General features: G+C 38.6%; 2 protein-coding genes across 3 annotated transcripts in view; one reads left to right on the forward strand and one right to left on the reverse strand.

Annotated features, from left to right (window-relative positions):
- Positions 1-14,111, forward strand: part of GLDC (glycine decarboxylase) — a 50,867-nt gene extending 36,756 nt beyond the window's left edge. Inside the window, exons 17-25 of the mRNA XM_052778880.1 lie at positions 4,554-4,679; positions 5,556-5,705; positions 6,165-6,277; positions 6,892-7,033; positions 8,702-8,813; positions 10,095-10,190; positions 11,345-11,517; positions 12,214-12,294; positions 13,304-14,111. Coding sequence (XP_052634840.1) covers positions 4,554-4,679; positions 5,556-5,705; positions 6,165-6,277; positions 6,892-7,033; positions 8,702-8,813; positions 10,095-10,190; positions 11,345-11,517; positions 12,214-12,294; positions 13,304-13,447 — 1,137 coding nt within the window. The 3' untranslated portion in view covers positions 13,448-14,111. The remainder of the gene's footprint in view (positions 1-4,553; positions 4,680-5,555; positions 5,706-6,164; positions 6,278-6,891; positions 7,034-8,701; positions 8,814-10,094; positions 10,191-11,344; positions 11,518-12,213; positions 12,295-13,303) is intronic.
- Positions 14,112-15,987: 1,876 nt separating this feature from the next.
- UHRF2 (ubiquitin like with PHD and ring finger domains 2) overlaps positions 15,988-25,715 on the reverse strand; it is a 93,630-nt gene continuing 83,902 nt past the window's right edge. Inside the window, exons 10-16 of one of the 2 annotated variants that reach the window (XM_052778879.1) lie at positions 25,232-25,338; positions 23,073-23,235; positions 22,209-22,346; positions 21,276-21,399; positions 20,704-20,864; positions 18,645-18,743; positions 15,988-17,090 (exon numbers count right to left, since the gene is read on the reverse strand). In XM_052778879.1, the coding sequence (XP_052634839.1) occupies positions 16,944-17,090; positions 18,645-18,743; positions 20,704-20,864; positions 21,276-21,399; positions 22,209-22,346; positions 23,073-23,235; positions 25,232-25,338 (939 nt within the window). In that variant the 3' untranslated portion in view covers positions 15,988-16,943. Of the gene's footprint in view, positions 17,091-18,644; positions 18,744-20,703; positions 20,868-21,275; positions 21,400-22,208; positions 22,347-23,072; positions 23,236-25,231; positions 25,339-25,715 lie in introns of both variants that reach the window. The other variant, XM_052778878.1, reaches the window with a different exon arrangement.

Raw genomic sequence — 25,715 nt, forward strand, 5'->3', positions numbered from 1 at the left:
GAAGGGACTTGTGGTCTGACACCACGGGAGTCAGAGTGAATACTACAACCAGGAGTAAAGGGTCCTTGCCTCTGGCTAGGTGGAGAAGGGGATAACAAAGTTTAATGGACTGGATGGATTCAGTGGCCTTGCACGTTGGATCCACAGGGGTATAAGGCTTTGATGGATACTGGTACACAGTGTACCATAATGTTATCAGGGTAGAAGGGGGCGGGACCTATCTGGATCTGTGGAGTGACAGGGGGATGTCAACAGTTGTCTGTGTTGGAGGCTGAGGTGAGCCTAACATGGCACAAATGGCAGAAGCATCCTGTTGTGATGGCCTGGAGTCTCCATGTATCCTTGGCATAAGACTGTCTCAGGAGAGGGTATTCAAGGACCCAAGAAGGTACTCATGGGCCTTTGGTGTAGCCACAGCAGACACAAAGAAGACTAAATAACTGTCTACCTTGCCTGGCTTCTCCATTGTAGGGTTGCTGCATGACAAAGAACAGCAGGTGCTGGTTGCTACTGTGACAGCGCACCAGTGGTAGTATCACACCAGCCAAGACTCCCTGGTTACTGTTTGTAAGTTGATTCATCTATTGGAGAGCCAAGGAGTGATAAGCAAGACTTAATAACCCTTAAATAGTCCCATAAGGCCCGTGCAAAAGTCTGACAGGGAGTGGAGGTTCACAGTGGACTTCATGGCCTAGAACGAAGTGATGCCACCGTTGAGTGCTGCCGTGTGGGACAAGCTAGAACTCCAATATGAACAGGAGTCAAAGGTGGCCAAGCAGTATGACACAATTGATATTGCCAAAGCATTTTTCTTTATCCCTTTAGCAGCAGAGTGTCAGCCACAGTTTGCTTTCATGTGGTGGGGTGTCCAATACACCTGGAAATGACTGCCCCAAGGCTGGAGCACAGCCCTACCTACCTATCGGTCTTTGATATGGACTGCACTGGAACAGGGTAAAGCCCCTGAACACCCGCAATACATGGATGACATCATTGTATGGGGCAACACAGCAGAGGAAGCATTTGAGAAGGGGAGAAGAATAATCCAGGTCATTTGGAAAGCTGGTTTTGCTGTGAAACCAAAGAAAGGTAAACGGACCTGCACAAGACATCCAGTTCTTGGGACTAAAAAAGTAAGATGAACATCACACCCCTGGGGCTGCAATCAATAAGATAATATCTATGTCCCCACCAGCTAACAAGAAGAGAACACAGACTTGTCTAGGCATTGTGGATTACTGGAGAATGCATGTGTATGGCAGGTTACAGTCAGCTTGTGAGCCCTCTCTATTGAGTGATCCTAAAGAAGAACTATTTTGAGTGGGGCCCTGAGCAGCAACAGGCCTTTGAACAGATCAAAGAGGAGATAGTTCATGCGGTAGCCCTTGGGCCCATCTGGATAGGACCAGCTGTGAGAAACATACTCTACACTGCAGCTGGGGAGCACAGCCTCAACTGGAGCCTCTGACAGAAAACATCTGGAGCAATGCAAGGTCAGCCTTTAGGGTTTTGGAGCTGGGGGTATTGAGGATCCAAGGCCCACTACACTCTGACTGAAAAAGAGGTACTAGTAGTGTACGATGGGGGCTGAGCTGCTTCAGAAGTTGGTACAGAAGCACAGCTCCTCTTAGCACCATGATTGCCTGTGCTGTGCTGGATGTTCAAAGGACACTGCATAAAGTAGGTAGCGTTGGTCATGCAACAGGATTGGATGGGGAAACCCAGCTGCCTAGGAATCCTGAAAAAGATCATGGACTCATCAGAAGGCATAAATTTCAGAGCATCACTCAAAGAGGTGGCTCATGCAAAAGAAATACTACCATATAATGAGTTATCAGAAGATGAAAAGCAGTATGGTCTGCTTACCAGTGGATCCTGTTGCATCGCAGGAAACCATCGGAAGTGGAAGGCTGCTGTGCAGAGTCCTACACAACAAGTAGTCAAAGCCATCAAAGGAGAAGGCAAGTTGAGCCAGTCTGAAGAAGCTGGCCCTAGAGACAGCTGAACAAGAAAAGCAGCCAGCACTTTATGTTAATACTGACTCATGAATGGTGGCAAATGCCCTGTGAAGGTGACTGCATCACTTGAAACAGACCAACTGGCAGCGCAGAGGTAAACCTGTCTGGACTGCTGCCTTCTGGCAAGACATTGCTGCCCAGATAGAAAGCATTACTGTAAAGGGATATGTCATACAGATGCTCACAAGCCCAAGGGCGTCACCACTGAAGAACACCAGAACAACGAGCAGGTAGACCAGGCTGCCAGAATTGAAGTCACTCAGGTAGACCTGGACTGGGAACTTAAGGATGAGTTATTCATAGCTCAGTGGGCCCATGAAACATCAGGAGATTTAGGGAGAGACCTAAAACCTACAGATGGGCTCGTGATCAATGGGTGGACCTAACAATTTAAGCCATCACACGGGCTAATCATGAATGTGAGACAGTGATTCAGATCTTCAGTGAGATGGATCTAGGCCCAGATGTCCATGCCTCAGAAGAAAATGGGCAATGACAGTTTTTTGCTTTCTCAAGGTGGTATGACACTCCCTCTCCAGCTTTTTCAGTTACAAGGGGAACAGGAACTGATTATCTAAAATTTACATTGCTTATAATGTCAGTTGGTTCAAGTATAGCCACTCCTGACAGAAGAAGCAGACAAGCCTCTGGTATGCCTTGGTAGCTACTCATAAAAGTCTCTAGGTTCATCTAGTTCTTGTCCATTCAAACTGTTTCAAATAAATTTCTGTAGGATATATGGAGGTAACCTTGCTTCACAAGGGTGACAAAAACTGTAGCTGAATAATGCTAATCTGTTTTGATTCACTGAGGATCATCTTCAGTTGGTAATGTGAGTCTAAAGGCTTGATTTCTATTCTCTTCTATACTAACTACCTGAAACTTTGACCTCAAAGAGTCATTTCTCAGCTATACCATTGTAACCTGACAAAAGAGAGTTCTTGTAAACCTGAGAGGTGATACAACTGTAGTTAACCCCAAAGAGGAATCAGTTCTTACTAGTACATTATGTTTAATAGAATTTTGAATTCTAATTTTATTTTAAAGACAATTCTTTATTTTCACTTAATGGCGGGCAGTTATAGCTGAAAAATCTGAAAGTAATATTGTTCCTTTAGGTGCTTTCTGAACAAGCTGGGATGCCTGGAAGAAAGGCTGTGTTAATCGTAGGTTTTAGGTATAAGTTTGATTGGAAGTGAAATAGGTTGAAATACATAAATGTGAAAAGTTGGTGGTAGCAAGTTTCATTTTGGAGAGATGATTGCATGTTTGTGATACAAGAAGAGCCAGATTAACCCAGACCAGAAGTCTGTCAATCCCAGCATCCAGATTTGGTGGTGTCTCATAGAAAAAAAGTATCTACTTTAACTGACAGCTCACATCTGTCTGCTTTTTTGCCTGATCAATAACTTCTGTACCCAGCAGCTGCAGATGCAACTCAGCAAGACTGGGTGGCAGTCTAGACTCACTTTACAGTTCTGCTATGCAGCTAAAATGACTACAGATGGGCCACAGTGCTTCCCAGCACTGGGGCTGTGATCCCTGTGTTTCCTTTCAGCACAGCTGCACAGTAAAACATTGACAGTTCACTGCAAGAAGAGGAAATATCCAGGTGCTGAGACAGTTGGGTTAGTTCCCTGAAATAGCTTTTAAAGTAATTAACATTTGTCTCAGCATCTCTGTCGAATATGAGGTAGAGACCAGCAAGCAGTTTCTCATTAAAACAAAGCAGCTTACTGCCAGTTATTTAATGCAGCTAAGTTTAAGTAATTTACTTAATACACTTAGTTAACTTAATCCTTCCAAGAGAATTATAATAGCCAAATGTTTCAATATCCTCATTGAATAGAAGCAACGGATTTTTTTAGACAAGGTATATTTATTGTCTTTAGAAGGGGTGGAGTTGCTAGCAAATGTCTGGAAATATCCTGAGCTCCATTTTCCTAACTATTAGTAACAAGAACCTCATTTATTTAAGTAAAAGTACTTCTTTTTTTTCTTTTTAAATTAACTGTATCGAGCATGTAAGTAGCTGTCTGAAACTTCTTAGCTATAGCCAAAATATTTCAGTCTAAGTTTTTGTTTTGAATGGAATACAGAAGAAAATGCTTTGGAAGTCAGCTGAAGATGTAGTGGAAAGTTGGAATTAGACAGTTTTTCCTTTCAAGTCATTGTTCATATGGAGACTGATTACTGTAAAAAAAAATTAGCCTTCAAAAAAAGAGGGGTGAGAGGAGAGGATTTTCAATGTGAGTCTCTTGTGATAATATTCTGGAACGTCAGCCCTAAATATGATTTATGCAGCAAATGAAACTTTATTTTCCTAATGAGTATTTAGATGCTGATACTTGAATGGCTTTTCTTCAAAGAAAATTGAGTTGTATCCTTCAGTACAAGTGGAAATTTGCCAGTAAACATTCCCTCAGGATCCCCTTTGAAAACTCTGATAATGATTTGTAGCTAAGCATAGACCATAATGCTTTAAGACTTTTTAACCAGTTATACTTTAGCCCCTGCTTCTTTTTCTCTTCTAAGGTTTGCCTTATTCCTAAATCTGCTCATGGTACAAATCCAGCAAGTGCACAAATGGCGGGGATGAAGATTCAGCCAATTGAAGTGGATAAAAATGGGAGCATTGATATCTCCCATTTGAAAGCAATGGCGAGTATTTAATTATCTTTACTTCTCAAGGCAAGAATACTCCTTCTCCTCTACAGGTAATAGCGTTGGTAGCTGAATCAGACTTTTCTTTGAGAGAAAATAGGGCAATAATAGTGAATACATGCTTGAAAAGGATAAGTAATTCTTGGGTTTTTTGCTCACTCAGGCACTACCATGTGACACTTGTGAGATTTCCTTTAATTTGAGGATCTTTGGTGCCGGAGTGGCTCAGAGCGGTTTTCTACACCGTAGGATCTTTTATAGCAGACCTTTTTGGTCTACATCTAGTATTTGAAATGAATGAAGCATGTTCATGAGTGTGAAGCATTTGAAACTGCACTTCAGCCTTTGCTTAGCGAAGTTCAAGCCCACCTCTGCTGGAGAAGGTGTTGCTAGGCAACTTTTTTCACTTTTTTGAGTAGACTGGCTGCAGGTGAATCTTGGGAATCCAAGGGATTAGCAGGACACATTTCCAAAAACACATATTTCAGCAGGCTTTTACGGTAGTCATAGAACTGTATTGCTGAAAGTAGGCGGATGGTCATTAGATCACATTACCTTGAAGGCCAGATGTTTCACTTGACTTGTCTTAAGGTCCCAGAAGTGACTATTAGACATGTATCTTTTAATACCATGCCTTCTTCTCTGATTAAAGTTCTGATTTATTGAGAAGATACTATTTTTCTGTAAGTATTGCTGAAGGAAAGAGCGCAGTGTCTTTTGCTGACTGTAAATGACTTAGACTACCTGCTGATAGACTTGCTTCTCACCTGTAAAACACTCGATGACCTTAATTACAGATTTTTGTAGAAATCTTCTCTTAAGAAGCTTTAGGAGCCTCAATGACCTTTTTTCTTTCTCCCTCCCTGCCACCAGGTGGACAAGCACAAAGAGAATTTGGCAGCCATCATGATCACATACCCTTCCACCAATGGTGTGTTTGAAGAGGAGATTGGAGATGTGTGTGACCTGATTCACAAACATGGAGGCCAGGTTTACTTAGATGGAGCAAATATGAATGCCCAGGTACAAAATCTCGGAGGCAGATTTATTACAACTGGGAGTGTACGTTTGCTTGGAATAAAAATAGCACAGTAGTACTCAGTTCAGACCATAACACAGCTTCCTCACAAGACGGCACAGTGTTTGGGGGGAGAGGTGAGGTTTCCAAGAACAGTAATAAAAATTAGATGGTGGAAATAATTATCTTTTATCTGGTTTTGCCTGAAATGTGTTATAAGATGTATGAGTTGTACACTGAAATTGGCTTAGTCTGCCTGATCTTTGTCAAAGACATTCTTTACAGACTTGAGTAAGAATTCCTAAAGAAAAAAATTGTTTGCATCAATTCTTTCTTATGATGCATCACATTAAAGAAAAATGGAAAACATATAACATCTTTTTCAACCTATTTTTCTTAAATGAAGTAATAGGTCTTAAAATGGCACATGAAGAATGTTTTGAAACAGAGTATTCCCTTCACAGGTGGGTCTGTGTCGTCCTGGAGATTACGGCTCTGATGTCTCTCACTTAAACCTTCACAAAACCTTTTGCATTCCCCATGGAGGAGGAGGACCTGGAATGGGACCAATTGGAGTGTGGGTATCTCTTTATTAGCCTTTTCTTTAAAAAAAAATATCTCTTAGTGAATCATGGTTGGCTTAAGTACTGAGCCATGAATGGGAAGGTGTACTGTTGTTTGTAAACTTTTGTCCTTCTCCAGGATAGTCATGTGCTGATCTCATGAATGGTGAGGTCCACATGTATTCCCAAACCCTGACTTTCATGTTGGCCCTTTAGTGTGTATGGTAGACCTTGCTCAGCAGTCTGTTTTCTGAGTAAATGCAGAGATGACCTGTGGACTTTGAGGGCTGATACTGTATGTAGTCCAGAACGCAGAAATGGTACATGAATTACGTGAATCTATCCTATATGCAATCATATTTCTTTAGAAGAAAATAATCTTATTCTTTTAAAAAAATCATTTTGATTTGGATAGCTGCATGAGTATCTTATGATAGAATGAAGACTGAGTGTCATCCTCCATTATCACCAGTTACGTTAATAAACTTTCTGTTGAAGAAGACATACACCAGACTTCCTGGAGGACTGTGTTTAGAAGGAAGGTGAAGAGAAGCTACGGTTGAAACTGTCCAGAAGTGGTAACACAGGAACACACATTTAAGTTCTAAAATCAATGTTTTTGTTTTAGGAAGAAACATTTGGCACCCTACTTGCCTACCCACCCTGTCATCAAAATACAGCCGGATAAGGATGCATGTCCTTTGGGTACTGTCAGTGCTGCACCTTGGGGTTCCAGTGCTATATTGCCAATTTCCTGGGTGTATATCAAGGTGTGTAGACTTTTATAAGGACTATCAGCTGAGGGTCTGTTTCTGTTTCAACAAGTCTGAGGACCACTGGAACCACATGAACAGGTTTAAGAGCAACTTGTCACAAGATGTTGGCACAGACTGAAATGACGATGGCACAGTCATAGGTTATTTACATCCTTTGAACCTCCTTGTTTTCCAGCAGGACAATGGAACAGCCTATTACCATCTGTTGCAATAGGAAAGGATGGCAGGACAACTGCTGTATCTATTCAGCCTGCTTAATTCTTCTGTCTCTTGTCTGTAATAATTCTTGAGACAAGTGGACATAAGGCAGAAAGCTGCAACCAAGCTTGCCCTTCCACTGTCTCTGACATTGAAATTTTCATGTTTAAAAGCTGCTTGGTAATTACTGTTCTTCCAAGAATATTTTTGGTTGTATGCTCCAGTATTGTTATACTTGACCTGTATGTAACATTTAACTTTTCAAAATCTGTTCAATAAGAACTTGAATTCTAGGGGATTTTACTGAATTTGAAAACTGAACTTAGTTTTGGCTTTGCATATGTGACAACTGGATCATGATCTATGTAATTTTTTAATGCATTGCAATTTAGTGATAAGCCTGCAAATATTTGGTTACATATATGGAAGTATTCAGCTAACAGAGATGAGTGTAGATTCAAATTCTGTTTGAGAAGAGGGCGTGCTGGGACTCTGAGCAACATTTAAAGCCTTCAGTGAAAGAAAGACTTGGAATGGCTAATGTAAGGGCAGCATCTATTCAGAGTAGCCTGTAGCCTGTTTGATACTCTAACCATGGAACCTTCCGCTCCCAGGGAAACCAGCTCTTCAAGAATTTGAAATGAGCAAATATGAGCTGGTACAACTTCTATGGTGGCTTTTCAGCTGTGGGTAAAAATCACTTGTGACTGTAAGCTGGTTCCTGTTACAGAATATTTAAACTGTAGTAAATTTTTAAGGGAAGCTGTTTCTTTGCAATGCAAAGTGCCATCTGTTTACACTGTCCCATCTAAAGGGGCTACTTTGAAGGCTGTTTTGGCTTTCTCCTTTACCAAGTTGACTTCTAAGTGCAGTGTTAAGAAATTCAACCACAGCTCAATTCCAGCACTGTCCTTTTGCTGTGCTTTAACACAGAAATAAGTGCATCTGTGTTCATTTGGATCTGGTCTCTGCTAATGGACAGTATCATCTGTGACATGAGATGGGCAAGCAGAGTTTGAGTTGCTGGGATAATCTGTACTGACAGCATACATAGATTCTTGGGCAGCTCTCTGGATGCTTTCCCTGGGGGTAAGGATGGTGACAGGCAGCGTCTGCAGCTCTTACAAGTGTGCTGATGACATTCTTGAGCTCTGCTTACTTTTTTCTATTCACTTCAGAGCTTCTCAGTTTGAGGAAAGGTTTGGGTTGTTCACTTGTTGACTTCAAGCAAAAAATCTTACACAGTAAACAGTCTCATAAGTTATGTATACCAAACTTGCTCTCAAGTAATCCCAGTGCTTTTCTGTGAGTGTAGGGTAGAAAAGTGTAATAGCAGTGTGACTGCCTTAAAACTACACAGATGCATTAAGGTGCTGTTGTCTATCATGCTTGCCAGCACATGAACGCACTTAGCTTGCTTGGGAGTGTTTTTAGATCTGTTTCTTCATGTTATTCCTCTTTCAGACAATGGGAGCAAAGGGTCTGAAACATGCTTCTGAGATTGCTATACTAAATGCAAACTATATGGCAAAGAGGCTAGAGAAGCACTACAAAATCCTTTTCAGAGGAGCAAGAGGCAAGTATTGGACAATGTTTTCTTCTACAAAGCTGACTTTTTTTTTCCTAGTGTAGAAGTTGGCTTGCGATATGATTCTTTTTTAATGCTATATGACAGCTGCGTCTCAAACTTCTCTTCATGTTGTTCACAAGGAGAGAAATAACCTGCCACACTGCTTCTGTGGAGGTATTGCAATGAAACTGAGATACTTGGAAGTGAAGAAAAATGCCTGTTTGTAATTAGATGAAATTACGACAAAAGATGGAGTCAACCTTGGCATTCAGATTGTTCTCCTTGAAGTCTAGTAGCAGAGTAGAAAAAGTAGCACAGTAGAAAAAGGAGTAGCAACAAAGTTGAGACCTCCAAATTTCCAATAACCAAAAGCACAACAATTTAAGAACTGGAAGCAATTTTTGGACCTGTACTGTCCCTTACATACGTTCTCTGAAAAAAAAAAAACCAACAAATTTCTCTCGTTTCCGCTCCTTATTCTCCCTTGTGAGACGGGGGAGAATCCCCTTGGCAATGCAAAATATTTTAGCTACATTCTAGTTCCCTTCTGCGGCTCTCCAGTCTTGCAGCAGGACAGAAGTAATGAATAAGAGGTGAAAGAATTATCTGTTACAGTAGAGTAACTATCAGAGAATGCTATTTTGCTTAAGTTGAATAGCACCAAAGAACATTTGAGTACAATAGGTATGCTCTTCAAAAGATATGTCTTAAATTTAATGGACTACACCCTGGCTAAACCTGCAGGTTGCATTTTAAGAGAATATATTATTTCCTCACAGAAGTGAATGGAAGTTGCAAATTTTGAAGGATTCAGCAATGAAATGGAACAAGGTTCTCCAGGATCACGGATATAAATTTAGATAACTTATGTCTTTAGCCTTTCTATAACAGCAGATTGGAGCTTTTCTGTGGCATAACATGAAACTGATTATCTTGTACATGGCTAATTCAAGCCTAAGACCCAAATGGTGTTGGGCTACTGACAAATTCAGTTATTTTTCACAGTACTTGTAAATTATAGGAGCTACTTTGGCCACCCTTTCCTAGTTCTCATCTTGGAAGTGAGCACTCCTCTGAATGTGACGTGGGACTCAGAAGGCCAGTCTTCAAATACCGAGTCGTGTATCTGTTACCTGATAATTTCTCAGGTTTGAGTTTTTGTGCAAGTGGATATGTTTTAATTTGTCTTTTTGCCATGTTCTCCACAAAACCAGTCAGAATAGACTGCTTGGTAGATTGTGTTATTCTCCTAGTAAGTAAACATAAGGTACACTTTTTTGTTTACAGGTTATGTAGCCCATGAATTCATTTTGGATACGAGACCTTTCAAAAAAACAGCAAACATTGAAGCTGTAGATCTTGCTAAGAGACTTCAGGATTATGGTAAGTCAAATGTCTTTTTTTAAAAATAGCAGTGTAAATACGAATTTCCTAGATTTCTTCTAAAGGGAGCCAGAAGCATTCTAGTCTGTGCTTATGGATATTGAACCTGTCATGATCATTTCAAGTCTTATCATGTTCATTAAGGGCTTAGAGAGATATTTGCATCTGTTGAGTTGCAGATGCAAATCTGCTGCTACCTCCCCAGTTTTGTAAACTGCCCCTTCAAATTTGCAATTACATGACTCAACCATTGGAGCAAGTGGGTTGGAGCCGAGAGCTTAATAAGATTCCAACAACAGGGAAAAAAAAAAAAAAAAAAAAAGAAAGAGTTTTGAAGTAGGATAATAGGATTTAAATGCTTCCATCCTGATACAGTTCAGGCAGTTTTGTACACATGCTCTGAAGAACTCTGATCGTGGCTACTCTGGCTGCCAGACAAGATGACCCACTGAGCTGCTTGATCCTATGCAACTGTGCTTTTAACCAGTAATACCTGGTCAGTGAAATAATCCAGAGCCCAGTTGTGATACCAAAAAACCCATCCTTCCTGCTTGTTTTAAGTAAGTGGGCTGCTATGGCCTTAAATAGCATGCATCACTTTAAGTAGACTTTTCAGTAGGTACAGAGATGAGTTACATGGATAAATTTAGTAAAGTTCCATCCTCTGTAGCCAAAAGACAATTGTCACAGGCTGTAATTAGCAGTAGTGCTGGAAGGGAATCATGAGAGACCACCTTTTCTTTCTATCTTGTTTACGAGTGCAGAAATCTATACGTCTTACTTTGCCATCCGGCCTGTCATAAGAAGGTAAAGTGACAAAACACTTCTACTGAAGTGAGCAGCAGGAACAGAAATAACCCAGGAAAGAAGCAATATACTTTGGGCTGAAAAGTAACAAAGCAAAAAAGCAGGTTTTAAGAGTGTTTCATTAAATCAGTGTGTAACTGTATTGCAAATAATACAATGGCATTACCCTTCAGTGTTAAACACTAAGGTACTTGAAAAGTCTCTTACCTCTACAGTATGCTGCCAACACTACCAATGAGTTCAGTCCTGTAAAGATTATAGAAAGGGCTGCATTTGCGAATCAATTGCTAGCTAATGCATATATTAACTCATAACCTATTATCAGTGACTGATGATTTCTTCATCAGGTTTTCATGCTCCAACCATGTCCTGGCCAGTGGCAGGGACACTTATGATTGAACCAACAGAGTCTGAAGACAAGGCAGAGCTTGACAGATTCTGTGATGCAATGATCAGTATTCGGCAGGAAATTGCTGAAATAGAGGAGGGCAGGATGGATCCCCAAATTAACCCGCTAAAGGTAAGATGGCATGTAGAGCAAGTTACCAGCATCAGCTTAACCCTTGAGACTTACTTGAGACTACGTGAGCCTGCTTCCTGGTCTTTCAGTACATAAAAATAATTATGTGCAACAGTGAACACATGAATTTCTTGAAATTTGACTTTTTTAGAAACCTTAAAGTTTTTCAAAATTTGAATTTTGACTGTTTCAAGTCAGAAGTCTGGCCTTTGCTGAGAGAGCAGAGAAAGTTATTTATGCAAGCATATGATCTATAATTTTTGAGGCCATCTCAAAGTAATGGAGATGCTTATTTATCTGGTTTAAGAAGGGAAATGGAATGACCTTAAAACTAACAGTAAAATAAAGATTGAATGAATTATTTTAGCAACTGCAGCACAAAATTGCTATAGGCTCAAGATCTGTTCAATTCTTGTAATGCTGTATTAACTTTTTAAATACTGAGGGGATTTAGTGAAAACCTGGAAGCATGTTCAAACCTTGGGTAATATCTTCAGGCAAACTGAAAGAAACCCAGATACTAAGTCGCTTTCTGTTTTAAATCTGCCTTTTTTTCCCAGATGAATGGTATTCTCAAGAGACTCTCTAGACAGCAGTTATTTGTATGTAGTAATATGAACTCGAAAGAGGGTTCACACTGGTATGTTCAACTGAATTCAGTGATTTCATGTCCTAAACATGTCTTTTTGCTTGTAGATGTCACCACATACTCTGAACTGTGTCACTTCTTCGAAGTGGGATCGTCCTTATTCCAGAGAAGTGGCAGCATTCCCACTGGTGAGTAAATAATTGGATCCTAGTGGTGTGGTAATACATAAATGCGCTTCCTGCTCTGTGGTTTTCTGGTCAGTTGGAGATGAAAAATGTGGCAAGAATAAAAACTTGAGAGCCATTTTTACTGTTGCTCAATTTTTATGTGTGTAAGCTCTACAGTAGTTCCATTAGTTTTGTTTTTCAAGACAAGGCGAAAAGATCTTAAAAAAAAAAAAAAATCTCTACACATGAAGTGCAAACTCGGTTTTCTAAATCTCAGCACTTCAATATTGGATATTCCTGTAGAAACAGCCCGTTCAGTTCTGACATACTGCATCAGGGGCTCCCAAAACAGAGTCCCATATCCTGACATTCAAAGCTGTGCTCCAAAGAACTTAGATGAGGGTTTGACAAGATGCATGGCCAGCATAGGGCAAGCCATGCCAATGTGAGTCTGCTACAATTAAAAGTCAAATTGGAGCTGGATACACCAGACTTCTTCAGAGCACTCCATAAAATTGCTTCCACAATCTTAACAGCTAAATATATGTGTAACTAACTTTTCTCACCTAAAACTGAATTGCATCTATTTTATTGCTTCGTGCTGTTTCAAAGAGGAAGAATTTAACTGCACCTGTGAATTTTGCCACCTTGTTTTATGTGTTATATTACAACTATCTTGAACAGCACAGGTCTTGGTAGTCTCCTCCACTTTTCCTTGGTTCCTATCTGTGAACCAGTTATTCAAAGGGGTCATAGTTTTCTTTTACCCCACAACAACTGCTTCTTTGCAAGCATTTGTTAGAGGACATGGTTATACTTTTTTGAAAATCTAAATATTCTTTTGACTGCCAACTCTATTATACATGCTTTGTTAACTTTCAGGGACTGCAAATAGATTTGAAGTATGACTTCACTTTAAAAAATCCACTTTTCCAGCATTTGTCATTCTTAAAACTTCTAATGTCTATTACAATTACATAGATTTGCTTGGTAAAAAAATTAAAATTGTTGTTTTTTCTTCTGTACTTAGCCATTTGTGAAGCCTGAAAGCAAGTTTTGGCCCACAATTGCTCGCATTGATGACATATATGGAGATCAACATCTGGTTTGTACCTGCCCACCAATGGAAGCCTATGAATCTCCCTTTTCTGAACAGAAGAGAGCATCTTCATAAGACTGCTTCCAGCTGCCTGGATTACCGAGTCCATCAGGATGGCCTTTTCCTCCCAGACCTGATAGGGGATTTATATACTGTGTATATTTTGGATAATCACCATGTTTGTTAATTGAATCACTGCTCAGTTAAAATGTAAATACAATCAATATGTTAGGTGTGAACAAATGTGGTTGTTCCAGAGCAGCTGCTGTTGAAGTTGCCTTGATTCAGTATTTTGTCTGTTTTGTGCTAAAGTTTTAACAATTAACACCCAATTTGCAAAGTGCCATGGAAGATATGGTTAAAAAAAGTAGAAAAGGTGCAGATGCATAAGGCAATAGTAATGAATACTAACTGCAGGAGTAATTGTTTATATTTTGTAAAAGAAGATGAAGTAGATTGTTTAATTTACTTTTCATATTACCGCTAGCATTGCTACTGTTAATATTTCATGCTGGTTTTTTTACCTACCAATGTTAGTACTCTAATAAAATTCGTCAGAATTTTGTGTTGTCATGTTCTGGATTTCAGCTTTTCAGCTGGATTTATCCAACAGTGCAGTATGAAATTATGAAGCTCAAGTTCTGATTTGTCAGAATTGCCACAGCAGTTAACAGCTTCCAAATAAAGCAAAATACTGGCAGAAATTAATATTGAAATAAATGTCTGATTTTTTTAATGAGCTAGAATGATCAGTTTTATGGAGCAGTGACAAACTTAACTTTTTTCTATATCACATCAATTTCCCCTTGTAGTTCCATCTAATCCTCTCCTCTTATTCCAGAGAAGGCACGAAACACCTTTTCTAACAGACTGTGAACTACTTAGGTATAAATTAGATCTTGTCTATTGAAGTATTCTCCTTCCACAGTTTCTCAAATCTCGTTTTGGATACTGGCTTTGGTTTATACAGTGCACTCAACTTGGCCTGCTTTCTCTTTTAAGTCTACAGCTTGTGTAAAACCTGATTCCTAGCTTTAGCTCTGGCCCTCCAAGAATACCTACAGCACCCTGAGACCAAAGCCCTACTGGTACACGCAATGCCACACTCAATTACTCAGTAGCCAGGACACAGACCTTAAAAAAACAGGAGCCTCTTCTAATCTGTTCCCAGTCGAATTTACATAAAACTGATCCTCTCACCAATTACACAGACAGACATCTAAATATATAGTGAAGAAAATTAGAATTTTATACTCTGGAACTTACTATTGAAAAGGGCATCTTTCAGTAGCTACTGATACAGCACTAAGGGCGTCAAGAATTGTGAAAAAACACTGCAAACTTATAGTGTGAGGAAAGGAGAGTCTTTCTGTGTTGCCAGTCTAACTCCACAAAGTCTTGTCAAGCTACTTTAGTGTTTGTTAAAGGCAGTTCCATGTTGTTTGATTGTGTCTGTCACTGAGAAGTTGTATTAAAAAATTGGTTTACATATTTTTTGTATTAAGCAGAGAACTTCCAATTGTTGACCTCAAACTGACAAATTTATCTCATCAATTAATTGGTAAAAGCTATCAAATGGAAAAAAACTTTAAAAGGTATAAAATATTTCACAGCACTCAACTATCAGGTAAAAGGCCACAAGTCTTAAGTGCTTACTGCCCAGATGCAATGATTGTTACAAAGGTAAAATTACATCTGTTTTCCCCATAAAATACTGAGCTGTTTTGTAAAACACAGAAGTTCAACAGGATATAAGAATCTGTCTACAGCTCTTTTAAACTGTATGCTTAACACTAATTAATACCAATTCACCTACTGAACAAAGGCTGAACCCTCATTCTAGTAAGCACAGAAAAAGCTGACGCGTTAAAAACTGTTCAGCAGCACCTGTTTTTTTGATATGTGACTAGAGAGACAGTACCAGAATTATGTATTTTGGATGCAACTGAAACCCTAAGCAGAATGGGGTGGGGGAAGTGGGCAGAGAAAGAAGTTACTTACTTCGGATGAAGTGAATAAGCCATTAAGCTAATTTTGAGCCACAAAAAACAGCACTGCCATGTGCATCTCAAGGACCGGTTCATTACCACTCCAGGCTAAGGGCAAGATCTAAAATTACTGAGAATGACCTACATACTTCCATATATACTTCTATATATGCCTACTTTGCAGGCTACAGGCTGTCAGTGCAGCCCCATGCCTATGGTGGGAATCTCTGACTGATGGCTGTGCGGAGCACCCACAGCTCCCAGCTGCACCAAGCTGGCTCTGGCAGCAACCACCGCCAACGCCAGTGGGGCAGGACGGGCTCCCTCTGACTCTGGTACAGGGATTGAGCACTGACAAGCTTCCTTTAAATGCTCAGTAGAGACCGGAGTAGCTACATGACAGCCACTGCTATAGAGTATGTGTGAGCCCACGGATCTCAGTGTCAGGTGGTTGGGGTTTTTTTCTTAATAATTTTTTTTCCACTGAGAAATGAGTTAAGGAATATAAACCCACATGTCTGAAAAATAAGAAGCCCACCTAAAGACAGCATTTAGTAAACTGAAAAAAAATCTATAAAAATGTTATGATTTAAATAAGTGGATAAGAGTAAAAACAGAATTAGCAACTTTTCTGAATCATAAAATATTTAATAAGGTGTATTTGGGGGGGGGATATATTGTATATAAAATTTCAGATCACAATATGAAGCGATTTGAACCCTCTCCAAGCTAGCACTGCCTTCAATGCCATGTAGATGTATTGCCACTGATACAAGACCTACTAAAAGCATACAGTTTAACTAATACAGAAGTGGCTTTTTTATATGAAATATTTTTTACACAACTAGAGTGTCTTGAATACCCCCTTTAAGTGCAAAAAACACAGATCACTTTACACTAATGCAGCAACAACGCATTCATATTGTTCTCATTAGTCATTAGTAGTCAACTTGCATAAGATACAAGAAAAGCACAATGAAGCTCACAAAAATAGACTAAAAATCAGCCAGTTCTTGCAAAAAAATACAGCATAATAGAAGAAAAAGACAAAAAAGGATTATGCACACCACAGAATCTGCTGTTCTTTAATCCAGCTGGCTTAAGTGCTGTTTCTGGTTTTTTGCTGTTTTTTGTGGGTTTTTGTTTTGGTTTGGGGTTCTTTTTGTAAATCAAACCACATGGACCAGGCACAACTAATATTCAGGAGGCAGTGTGTAGCTAAAACTTCACTAACTTTTTGTCATCCCCACAATTTATTTTCCTCTGTCCTGAGGTAGTTACAAAAAAACAAATCATAAATTAAGCATCAGCTAGGCCAGTAAGAGCTGAGGCTTTTTTTTTTTTTTCCTTTAAAAACTATTTGTTAACTGGCCAAAACTACCCTTGATGTTAAAAGACAGCTGAGAATTAGAGTTCTCACTACACCAAAAAGATGGCTATTAGGGGAAGAGGGTTAGCTGCTTCAAAATGTGACAATATATTGAGTCCCATCAAGCTGGCTGGTCCACTGTTGAATTTCCCATGTTTATTCTCCTTTACTGTCTATAAAGTCACTGGGAGAAGTATGGAAGGATCTGAGCACATCATCGTCCTTTACTGTAACCAGGGAAGAACTGGTCCAGTAGTGTCTGCAGTATCTTGTTGGGAACCATGGTGTAGCCTTTTCCCAGGTCATAGCGGCAGGCAGGGCAGGTGAAGACTTCAGCTCTGAAGGAACGCTGTAAACAACTCTAGGACACACAAAGACAGAGAAGTGAATTATGAGAACTTTGGTTTAGACTGACAGCTTAACCAGCAAAAACTAAGGAATCACTATAAACCAAAGATGCAATCTATCTGCTGTACTACCAGAAAAAAGGAAGTCATTACCAAGCCCTCTGGTGCCTACCTGTGCCTCTATGACTAAAATGTCCTAACAAAGGAACTCTGCTCTGGGCTGGGATGTAAAACATTGAACTTGGGAGGAATTAAATCACTACTGAGATTTCCCCTTCATTTCCACTAGTGCCTTCCTGTGAATCACAGCCATGTCTGCAGCTTCATTCTAGCTTCATGGTTAGATTGCTACAGTTTTCCAGACCTTCATTTCAAGAGGAAGGTGAGTACACCAGGTATATTGTTTAAACAATCTCCATCTATCTCATCGGATGAGATTCAGTTAAGCCTTAAAGACATATGTAGAATAATACAATCTCTAACACATTAGCATCTGTGCTGCCCTTCTTATTATGTTACCACAGGCTGCAGATAGCCCAAGCACGTGAGCTGAGTATCAGAAATTTATCAGGGCAGATCTGTGCCCAAACAGCAATAGCAGCTTACTATCAAACTATTCCTTACAACTTTAACTGGATGTTATTTTGTATTTGCAAATATTTACTGACATCTTCAAATTCTGTGCTTTGTGAGTTGGTTGCCATTCAGCTTTCTCTTCTCCATGGTTTTCCAGTTTCCACAATTCTGAATATTAACCCCTTCATAATACTTTTTGGTTTTTAAGAAGCCATAATCATTCTATGTGTGCAGTCCATCCATAACAATACAGCGATTTTTACCAGAGTGATACATATCTTTTTGAACTTGCATTATCAGATATTGTTCTAGGATGATAACAGTCTGAGTCCTTTTAGGCTCTTAGGCAGAAATGCTAGGTATGGCAGGCACAGTTCAAATATGTACAATTCAGCACAGGATTCTGTACACACCTGTGTTACAAAAGTTAACTCTAGTACAAATTGGATTCCAAACTCGTTACATTATATCCAACTGATCAAGATTTTAAGACGCATGAGTTGTAAATTGACTCCTGTGGCCCTCCTACCAGACATAAACAATGCCAAGAATAACAAGATAACATAATTTACTCCAAATAAGCCCAAATAATTTTCTTGTATTTACCCTGCATCCTTTCAACAACTCTTAAGTGTTACACAATTATAAAATCTGGTTTTATTCCTTAACTATGTAAAATTAAATTAGTGTTACTGTACCAACATCTAGCTCCCGGACCAAATCAATTTCTAGTGTAATTCCACTGATCACAAAGGAATGACAGCAATGGTAAACTTCATTCATTATGTCTACCAGGAACTATACTAAACATACTTCCACTTTTTATTACATAAAATTAAGGTTACACAGCAATCACTGAATGCAAACTTGTTGCATGTTTTTGCTCAGAATGTTAGGCAATAATTATTGTCTTTCTAAAATACATATGGCTTTGGTGACTGGTGTCTCAGAGCCAAGAAAACAGCCCAGAGCAAGACCGAGTTCATTCTTACTTTACAGACGTTGTGGAGGCACTCTGTTGTCACTGGCTGGTAAACCAGCTCCTGGCAGCAGACACACATAAAGGATTGTTCCAGTTTCTTCAGAAAATTCTAGTGTAGGGCAAAGGAATAAAAAAGACAAACTCTATTACAGTTCTCATGAATGTCACTTATTACAGAAAGATGATGAACTTCCAGAAGTTAAGTCCTCCATAACCATGAGTACAGCTTTCTAAAAGTAATCGGGAAGCTGGTCCATAGCTGTGTAATTTCCCTGTTTTTCCACAAATCAGAGAACTAATGTTTTAAAGATTATTTACTTGTTTGTATGAGTACCGTTATAAACAAAATGAAACAGACCAGAGGGCCCCTCATGACTGTTAGCATTGGTCAGAAAATTTAGTAGTTCTGTTTAGTGACTACTGCTAGAAATTTGCATGTCCCTGAAAGATCTCTGCTTCTCTGCCAAGGGAATTACTTCTGCTAAGAAAGCCACTTCTACACCTGCTCCTGTGCTTACGGGTTATGGCTAGCTTAATGGCTTCTTCTCTCCTCAGGTCAAATTCTCTGCAGTGTGTAAATCAACCTCCCTGGTTTCTAAAGCTTCTGTGGGCATCTCTGAGGAATCTCAAGATACATTCATATCAGGTGTTTTAAACAGACAAGCAAGCTTATCTCTGGCATGTCAGTGATCTCCAAGTATCTCAAGAATACAAGCTTGGGTATAGAAGAAAAAGCAAATCTACGGGTAATCAAAATACAGTTCTTTGTGATAATTAAAATACCAGATTTATCATAAACCACATTTTATTTAGTTAAAAGGGAAGGTGGTTGTTTCAAGAAGAAAGATTTACATTTTCACAATAGCGACCCAAAACTACCAGTGATTCCTGTTGCCTTTAGGGGCAACCAAACGGAAATCTTATCAAAATCATGGGTAGGAATCTGTAGAAAAGTGACTTCTCAGCCACATTTAAATTACTGTTTTCTCCTTTTCACAAACATGTATCTCTATTGCCTGTCATCATGCACAATTGTAAGAGCTTGAATTCCTTCTAGTCATTACAGACACCGGATAGAAGACAGATAACAGCGAATAACTTCACACAGTTCCTACACAAAGACAACTGCAGCAGCATTACAGCAAAAACTAGTACTGTAGTACTCTAAGTGGAAGAACAGGGAGTTATAGATGCTTCTTCTGTTACAGAAGCACCATAAAAAGCCACTGGTAATTCTCAAATAAACTAAATATGTATGTCCATTTTTAGATATCCATTTTCCAAATAATGGTTTGGTTTTCACTGAGTTGAGTTTTATCAAGTTATTTTAACTTCTTAGTGCCTTGATTTCTTCTGCAAAACAGCTAAAATAACTACGAACTTGACATTGGTAAGACTAATTATGACTGAAAGACATAGTATTTCAGGACATACTCCTTTTGTGGACTTTTTTACAGTAGTGTCTATAGTCTCTTCAATCTTAAGCTATTCTTGCTATCTTCTTGACATTTAGGGGGAGAAAAGTATTTTCTCTCTTACTCAAGTTTCACTCTCTACAGAGTGGGATAATCTAGATTTGATTAAAATATTTTCATTTCATATCTAAATTTGAAGATAACAGTACTTTTATCTTCTTAAACAAAGCAAGCAAGCTGTATTTTCCGTCATAAAGTTATTTTCTGTCTCAACAGAAAGTAGTGACTAGAATCACCTTTCTTTGTGTTTGATTCCTCACATCAGCACAGCACAAAAATACATGTATAATTTCAGAGAAAACATGCTCACTTCAAAAATGAAAACAAAAAAAAAAGCCACTTCTAACTTCGAAATGTTTTTTGAGCGAGAAAAGATCTCTATTATGCAGGTGTAAACTGAGCCATCAATAGCAAATTGTACAAGGGAGGATTATTTTCTTGAAATCAAAGTCTTACAAGTAAAAATAATGCTAGACACAGTCTGTATTCAGCAAAAGTTCAACAAGCAAATTAGGTTTTAAGAGAGACTCAAGATTTCTCCTAACAGTCTAAAGAAAAGGTAAACATTAAAAACCATGCATGCAGCAAACATACGGGTCCTTCCTTAAGAGACGCAAGTACTTCATCCCACAGTTTCTGGTTCATACAGTCCTCTCTAATCAGCCATTGCTGCTCTTGGGTCAGCTGGAAAGCCTCTCCTTTCCCTCCGTCTCCCATCCTCATGGCTTTGGGTGTATTCGTAGGTTCCTCTATACCTGCTTAAGATTATGACCATCAGACACAGTAACAACAGATTGTTAGTCTGAACTAATGAAAGGGGAAGACAAAACTGTTTCTAGACAGTTAAAACATGGATTACACCCATGAAATGTAGCAATCAAATCCCTACTCCAGCTCATACTGTTCAGCATTGTTCTGGACTGCAGCACACAGTTGCACAGAAGACTTCATTTTACTACAGAGCTTAAGAGGAAAAAAAAAAACCCGTAAGAGCAGTAAATAAGGTAAGATCCCTACACTACTACTAAATTACAGAGCATGTACTTATCAATTTACATTAGTATTCCAAATAACTTCAGACCTCCACAAAGTTTTCATGCTACTGGCTTAATGAATGTAATATGACAGACTTTGCTGATAAATGCTAAAAAAGTAAAAAGAAATACCATCATCAATTGTCCTTTTCTGGTTGCCGTTACTCTGGCTGGTTGGCTCCTGTTTCACAGTTTGCTTTTTAACCTTATCTTTCTTCTCCTTACTAGCCATGGCTTCCAAATAACCTTCTGGATACTAAAATAAAAAAGCATAGATTTAAAACAAAACCCACTGGCATATAGGAATTCCCACATACCAACAAGACTAATTTCTAAGACTTTAAAACCTTGTGATTACATCTTGAAATAACTTACAAAATAATTTTTAAATTCCTACATGACGCAGAAAACATTTAAATTAGTATCTGTTATTAAGAAAGTATAGTCAAGTCAAAGAATCTAATCCAGACTCCATTGTATTAAAAGGAACCTGAGATCCCAATCCATGCCCTTACAACTATACAAATCAGGTAGGCAAAGTTTAAGATGATGGTATGCTGTAAGATACACCATTGCCTTGCTGAGAAAAGAAACAGCATGTTAATTCTTTCCATCTTTCATGGGTTCTGCAATGCCCAAGTCCTCATGGGTCAGTTTATTTCTGTGCCTGAAATACACTATCTATACAAAATCCTCAGTCACATGGAGAGAAAAAAACATAAAAATGCACAGGTTTTTTGATTTCTCAGACTCTGCTATAACAATAGTTGCTTGTAATTCTTTCCAGCCTAAGGATCACAAAACTGGATTCAAACTCTTAATTTTCCAGTTCACATATGCAAAGCAATTCACTGTTAAGGCAGAAAGCTTCGTCCACCCTTCCTTCTACTGTGTCACTATTACAGGATTCTTTCAGCAGATAATCTGTAGTGGGTTTTGTCATTACATCCTGCCACGGTGAAGTACAAGAAAAAAACCCAGGGCTTTAATCTAACTGACTTCTCTTTCTGGAATTCGTTTACTGGAACTGAGAATAAAACCAACTCTGCGAGTCCTGATTCGAACCTGTACGCTCAGACCCAGTTTCTTTGACCGCTCCATTCCTTCTGAAGTCCAAGGTGCAGGCTCAACGTCATCTCTCCTCAGAAGATAACGCCAAACTAAAAATCCACATTTTCCAATTTCTGGCCAATATTTCACCACCTAAAGAACAATATAAAACTTCTGCCATTATTTTATCACAAGCCAAACACATGCATATAGTCATACTTTAATTATTCAATTAGAAATGAGAAGACTAATTTATACATTACTATTGTACAGCAGCTCTTCCCTCAGGTAAAAAATTTTTGTATTTTTGATAAATACAGTGCTCTTAAAAGGCACACACCTTTATTTCAGATGCTGAGAAGTCATTAAACGCACAAAAAGCTAGGATATAGTTGGAAGGAGTGAGGAAATAATTAGATTTCCAGGGACGAATATGCACATAATATGTCTGCTCAGTATATATATAAACCATATATACCTACTAGACCAAGCTAATGTAATGAACAGTAGTATTTCTACTACCACTACCTGATTTGACCCAGGATTGAAAACCCTTCAGAATCAGACTCAAACCAAACCATGGATCTCAGAATGGAAGAAATAATATGGTTTATAATATGCTTTGTATGTGGTCAGTAAGCACTTATAGCTTACATATTTAATTTTATATATCCTATTATGGATTATGTTCTATTATCACCACTCTGAATAATTTCATTTCAGTTCTTTGCAGAATAAGCTAAGGCTAAAAAGCTATCACAGAGAAAAAAGAATTATTTCTTTTAAGTAATAATGAAGAATTTGCAATGTAACACACATGAGACTTTTTAAAACAGCTGAAGAAAAATGTTATGCTGCACTTAGTAGAAATTAGAATACCTTGTAAATGCCATCATATCTGTTGCCTTCCTCTGGGGCATATTTGCTGATTCGCCGTCCTTTTGAACTGCGCACTACTCTGACTGGCTTACCAGCTCTCCAGTTCTTAGACTCTGCTCCATTTTTGTCATCCAGTGGGGCATCACAGTTAAGGGCCAATGCCCTAGAAAGAGAGTCAAAACCTTCATAAACTAGATTGCTTCACACAACAGATTTTTGAGAATTAATGTAATTAAGTCATATCTATTTCCCTTGTCTAATTAAACTTTATCAAGCAGCATAGAACTTTTCAGTATATTCTTTAACAACTGCAGATGGTAAAGAAAAAAATGGGTACACGGAATAGTTTGTTGTCAAGATTCCAGATGAAAACTCAGCTGATATTGCTAAATAAAACAAACCAATCCTTCTAGATTTAATAATCTTCATTTGTAAAAATAAGCCCTTCCTAAATAGCATTGAGGGAATTAAAAGAAAATTGTAACAAAAGGCAAACTTCTATCGCTATTCCCCATTAACTGCAGATTTTAAGGCTTTTTAAGTGTGTATGCAGAAGTAATGAGTATGATGAAAAACGCTACAGAGAAAAAAGTACATAATAATCATCCAAAAAACTCCAAGTAACTGAAATGTCTCACATAATACATAAATTGCCTCACAACAGGAGTTAAATAATGGTAGCCAACTCAAGGACAAGCAAACCCCTTTATCCACTAACAACACGAAGACGCTTTTCTAGAAACCTGGAGCAAGACAGTATGAATACTTACTAGACCAAGCTGATGTAATGAACAGTAGTATTTCTACTACCACAGCCTGATTTGACCTGGGATTGAAAACCCTTCAGCCTCAGACTCAAACCAAACCATGGATCTCAGAATGGAAGAAATAATACGGTTTATAAGCAGCCATGGTATGAGTATAAAACCCACATTTTACAGAACAGTAAGGGACAGGCATACAATGCCAACTTTAAAAATGTTTCTTATGTAAAAACAAAACTTAAAAAAGGAAAAATATCTGGACAAGCAAAACCAATACCGATTTAACTACAGGGAATCATCATCATCTTCATTATCAAAGTGCCTGAAAACTTGTATCAAAATCAGTAACTGAGAGCACCTTGTTACACTCCATGAGCACTAATGCCTGCAAAGCTACACGACAAGCTTTGTCAGTGCATTTCTCATTTGCCAAGAACAGAGAAATGCTGAGACGAAGGAGTCCAGCTTTTAATTCTGTTTCCCAAAGCAAGTTTGCTCTATTCACTAAATATGCTTGTAAACCTATTGCTTAAACTTAATTCCACCTTCCCTCCCTCCTTGTTCTTGTTCATGTCACGTCCCCCCTCCCTTTCTCAGCAGCCAAGTCAGGCTTTTCCTCTAAACACCACCAAAAAGCTTGAAAGAATCCCTCTCCACTCTGCTTGACAGGAGCAGATCGTATCTAAAAGCAGACCTAGCAAAGAAAAGGTCTCAGTCAATATCAGCATCCCACAGTTTTTAAGTGGTCAGCTGCCTAACAGGTTATGCTCTTAGAAACGGAAAAGGATGGAGATTTCTTCATTCAGGCAGGCTTTTATAGGACATAAAAACACTTTAAGCAGATGTCTAATTAATCTTTTGGACATATATCTTCTTTTTCAAGCACCTGCTTTTGATAAAGCAACACCCTAATTCCTTGCTTTTCATAGAAAATGATGATGGAAGAAAGGGCTAGCAAAATAGGAAAGACTTCTTTTAACATGGGAAAATGAACACGCTTTCTTCCTACTTAAATTTCGTAACTTATTTACCCATTGAAGAAGAAATTTAATAAGAAACACCCAGAATAGAAAACTTCCACCCAAGAGTTTTGACAAACTTCTCATTAAATTAGAACAGAGTCCTCTGAAGGAAATTGTAGGACAATTTCAACCAGAGACATGACTACTAGCTGCACCAGCAATACAGTAACATATTTCATTGAGGTGCGTGTTTCTTTAAATCAACAAAACATAATGCTTGATAAAATGCCTCTTAGCAGCAAGAGGCACTACTGTTCACAAAAGCAGCATGTACAAGAGTAAATGAATATTGCAAAATGTTAGTTTTAAATTAAAGCACTACAACCCAGCTACTTGTTTTGGAATACTTTTTAATTTTATCTTCAAAACTTACCTGTTCATGTGTGTCAATGTCTGATCAAATGAATGTTCTCCAATCCTTTTATTGCCAGAAAGATCTCTACCCCCACTCCCAGTGTAAGTGAATTCATCTCCTCGATCCTGCACAAGAAGATTATCCTTCATTTTAACACTCCGAAGTAAAGCAACTCAGTTTACAAAAAATGTGACTTCATTTGTTCTATTTACTCAGACAGAAAAAAACTATAATCCAAAGCATGAAAAGATGTGCTTTCAATTTCAGCGTCACTGTCCTACAGTAGTTGTGCTAGCACAAAGCTACTGGTCTGGATGTAACATATTGTCCAGAAAATTCTTATTAAAAAATTGCCTGCCTTAAAAAATTGGACTTTTGCATCTCTTAAAAGCCTATTTTTGGGGAAAGAAAAAAAAAATGTGAGGAAGGGAACACATTTTAGCAAGTGGTTACTTGCTCTAGAGCTTTCATTTAGTTTACAAGAATATCATGTTTGTAAAAT

The sequence above is a fragment of the Harpia harpyja genome, chromosome Z (assembly GCF_026419915.1).
Source record: "Harpia harpyja isolate bHarHar1 chromosome Z, bHarHar1 primary haplotype, whole genome shotgun sequence".
NCBI classification, from domain to species: domain Eukaryota; kingdom Metazoa; phylum Chordata; class Aves; order Accipitriformes; family Accipitridae; genus Harpia; species Harpia harpyja.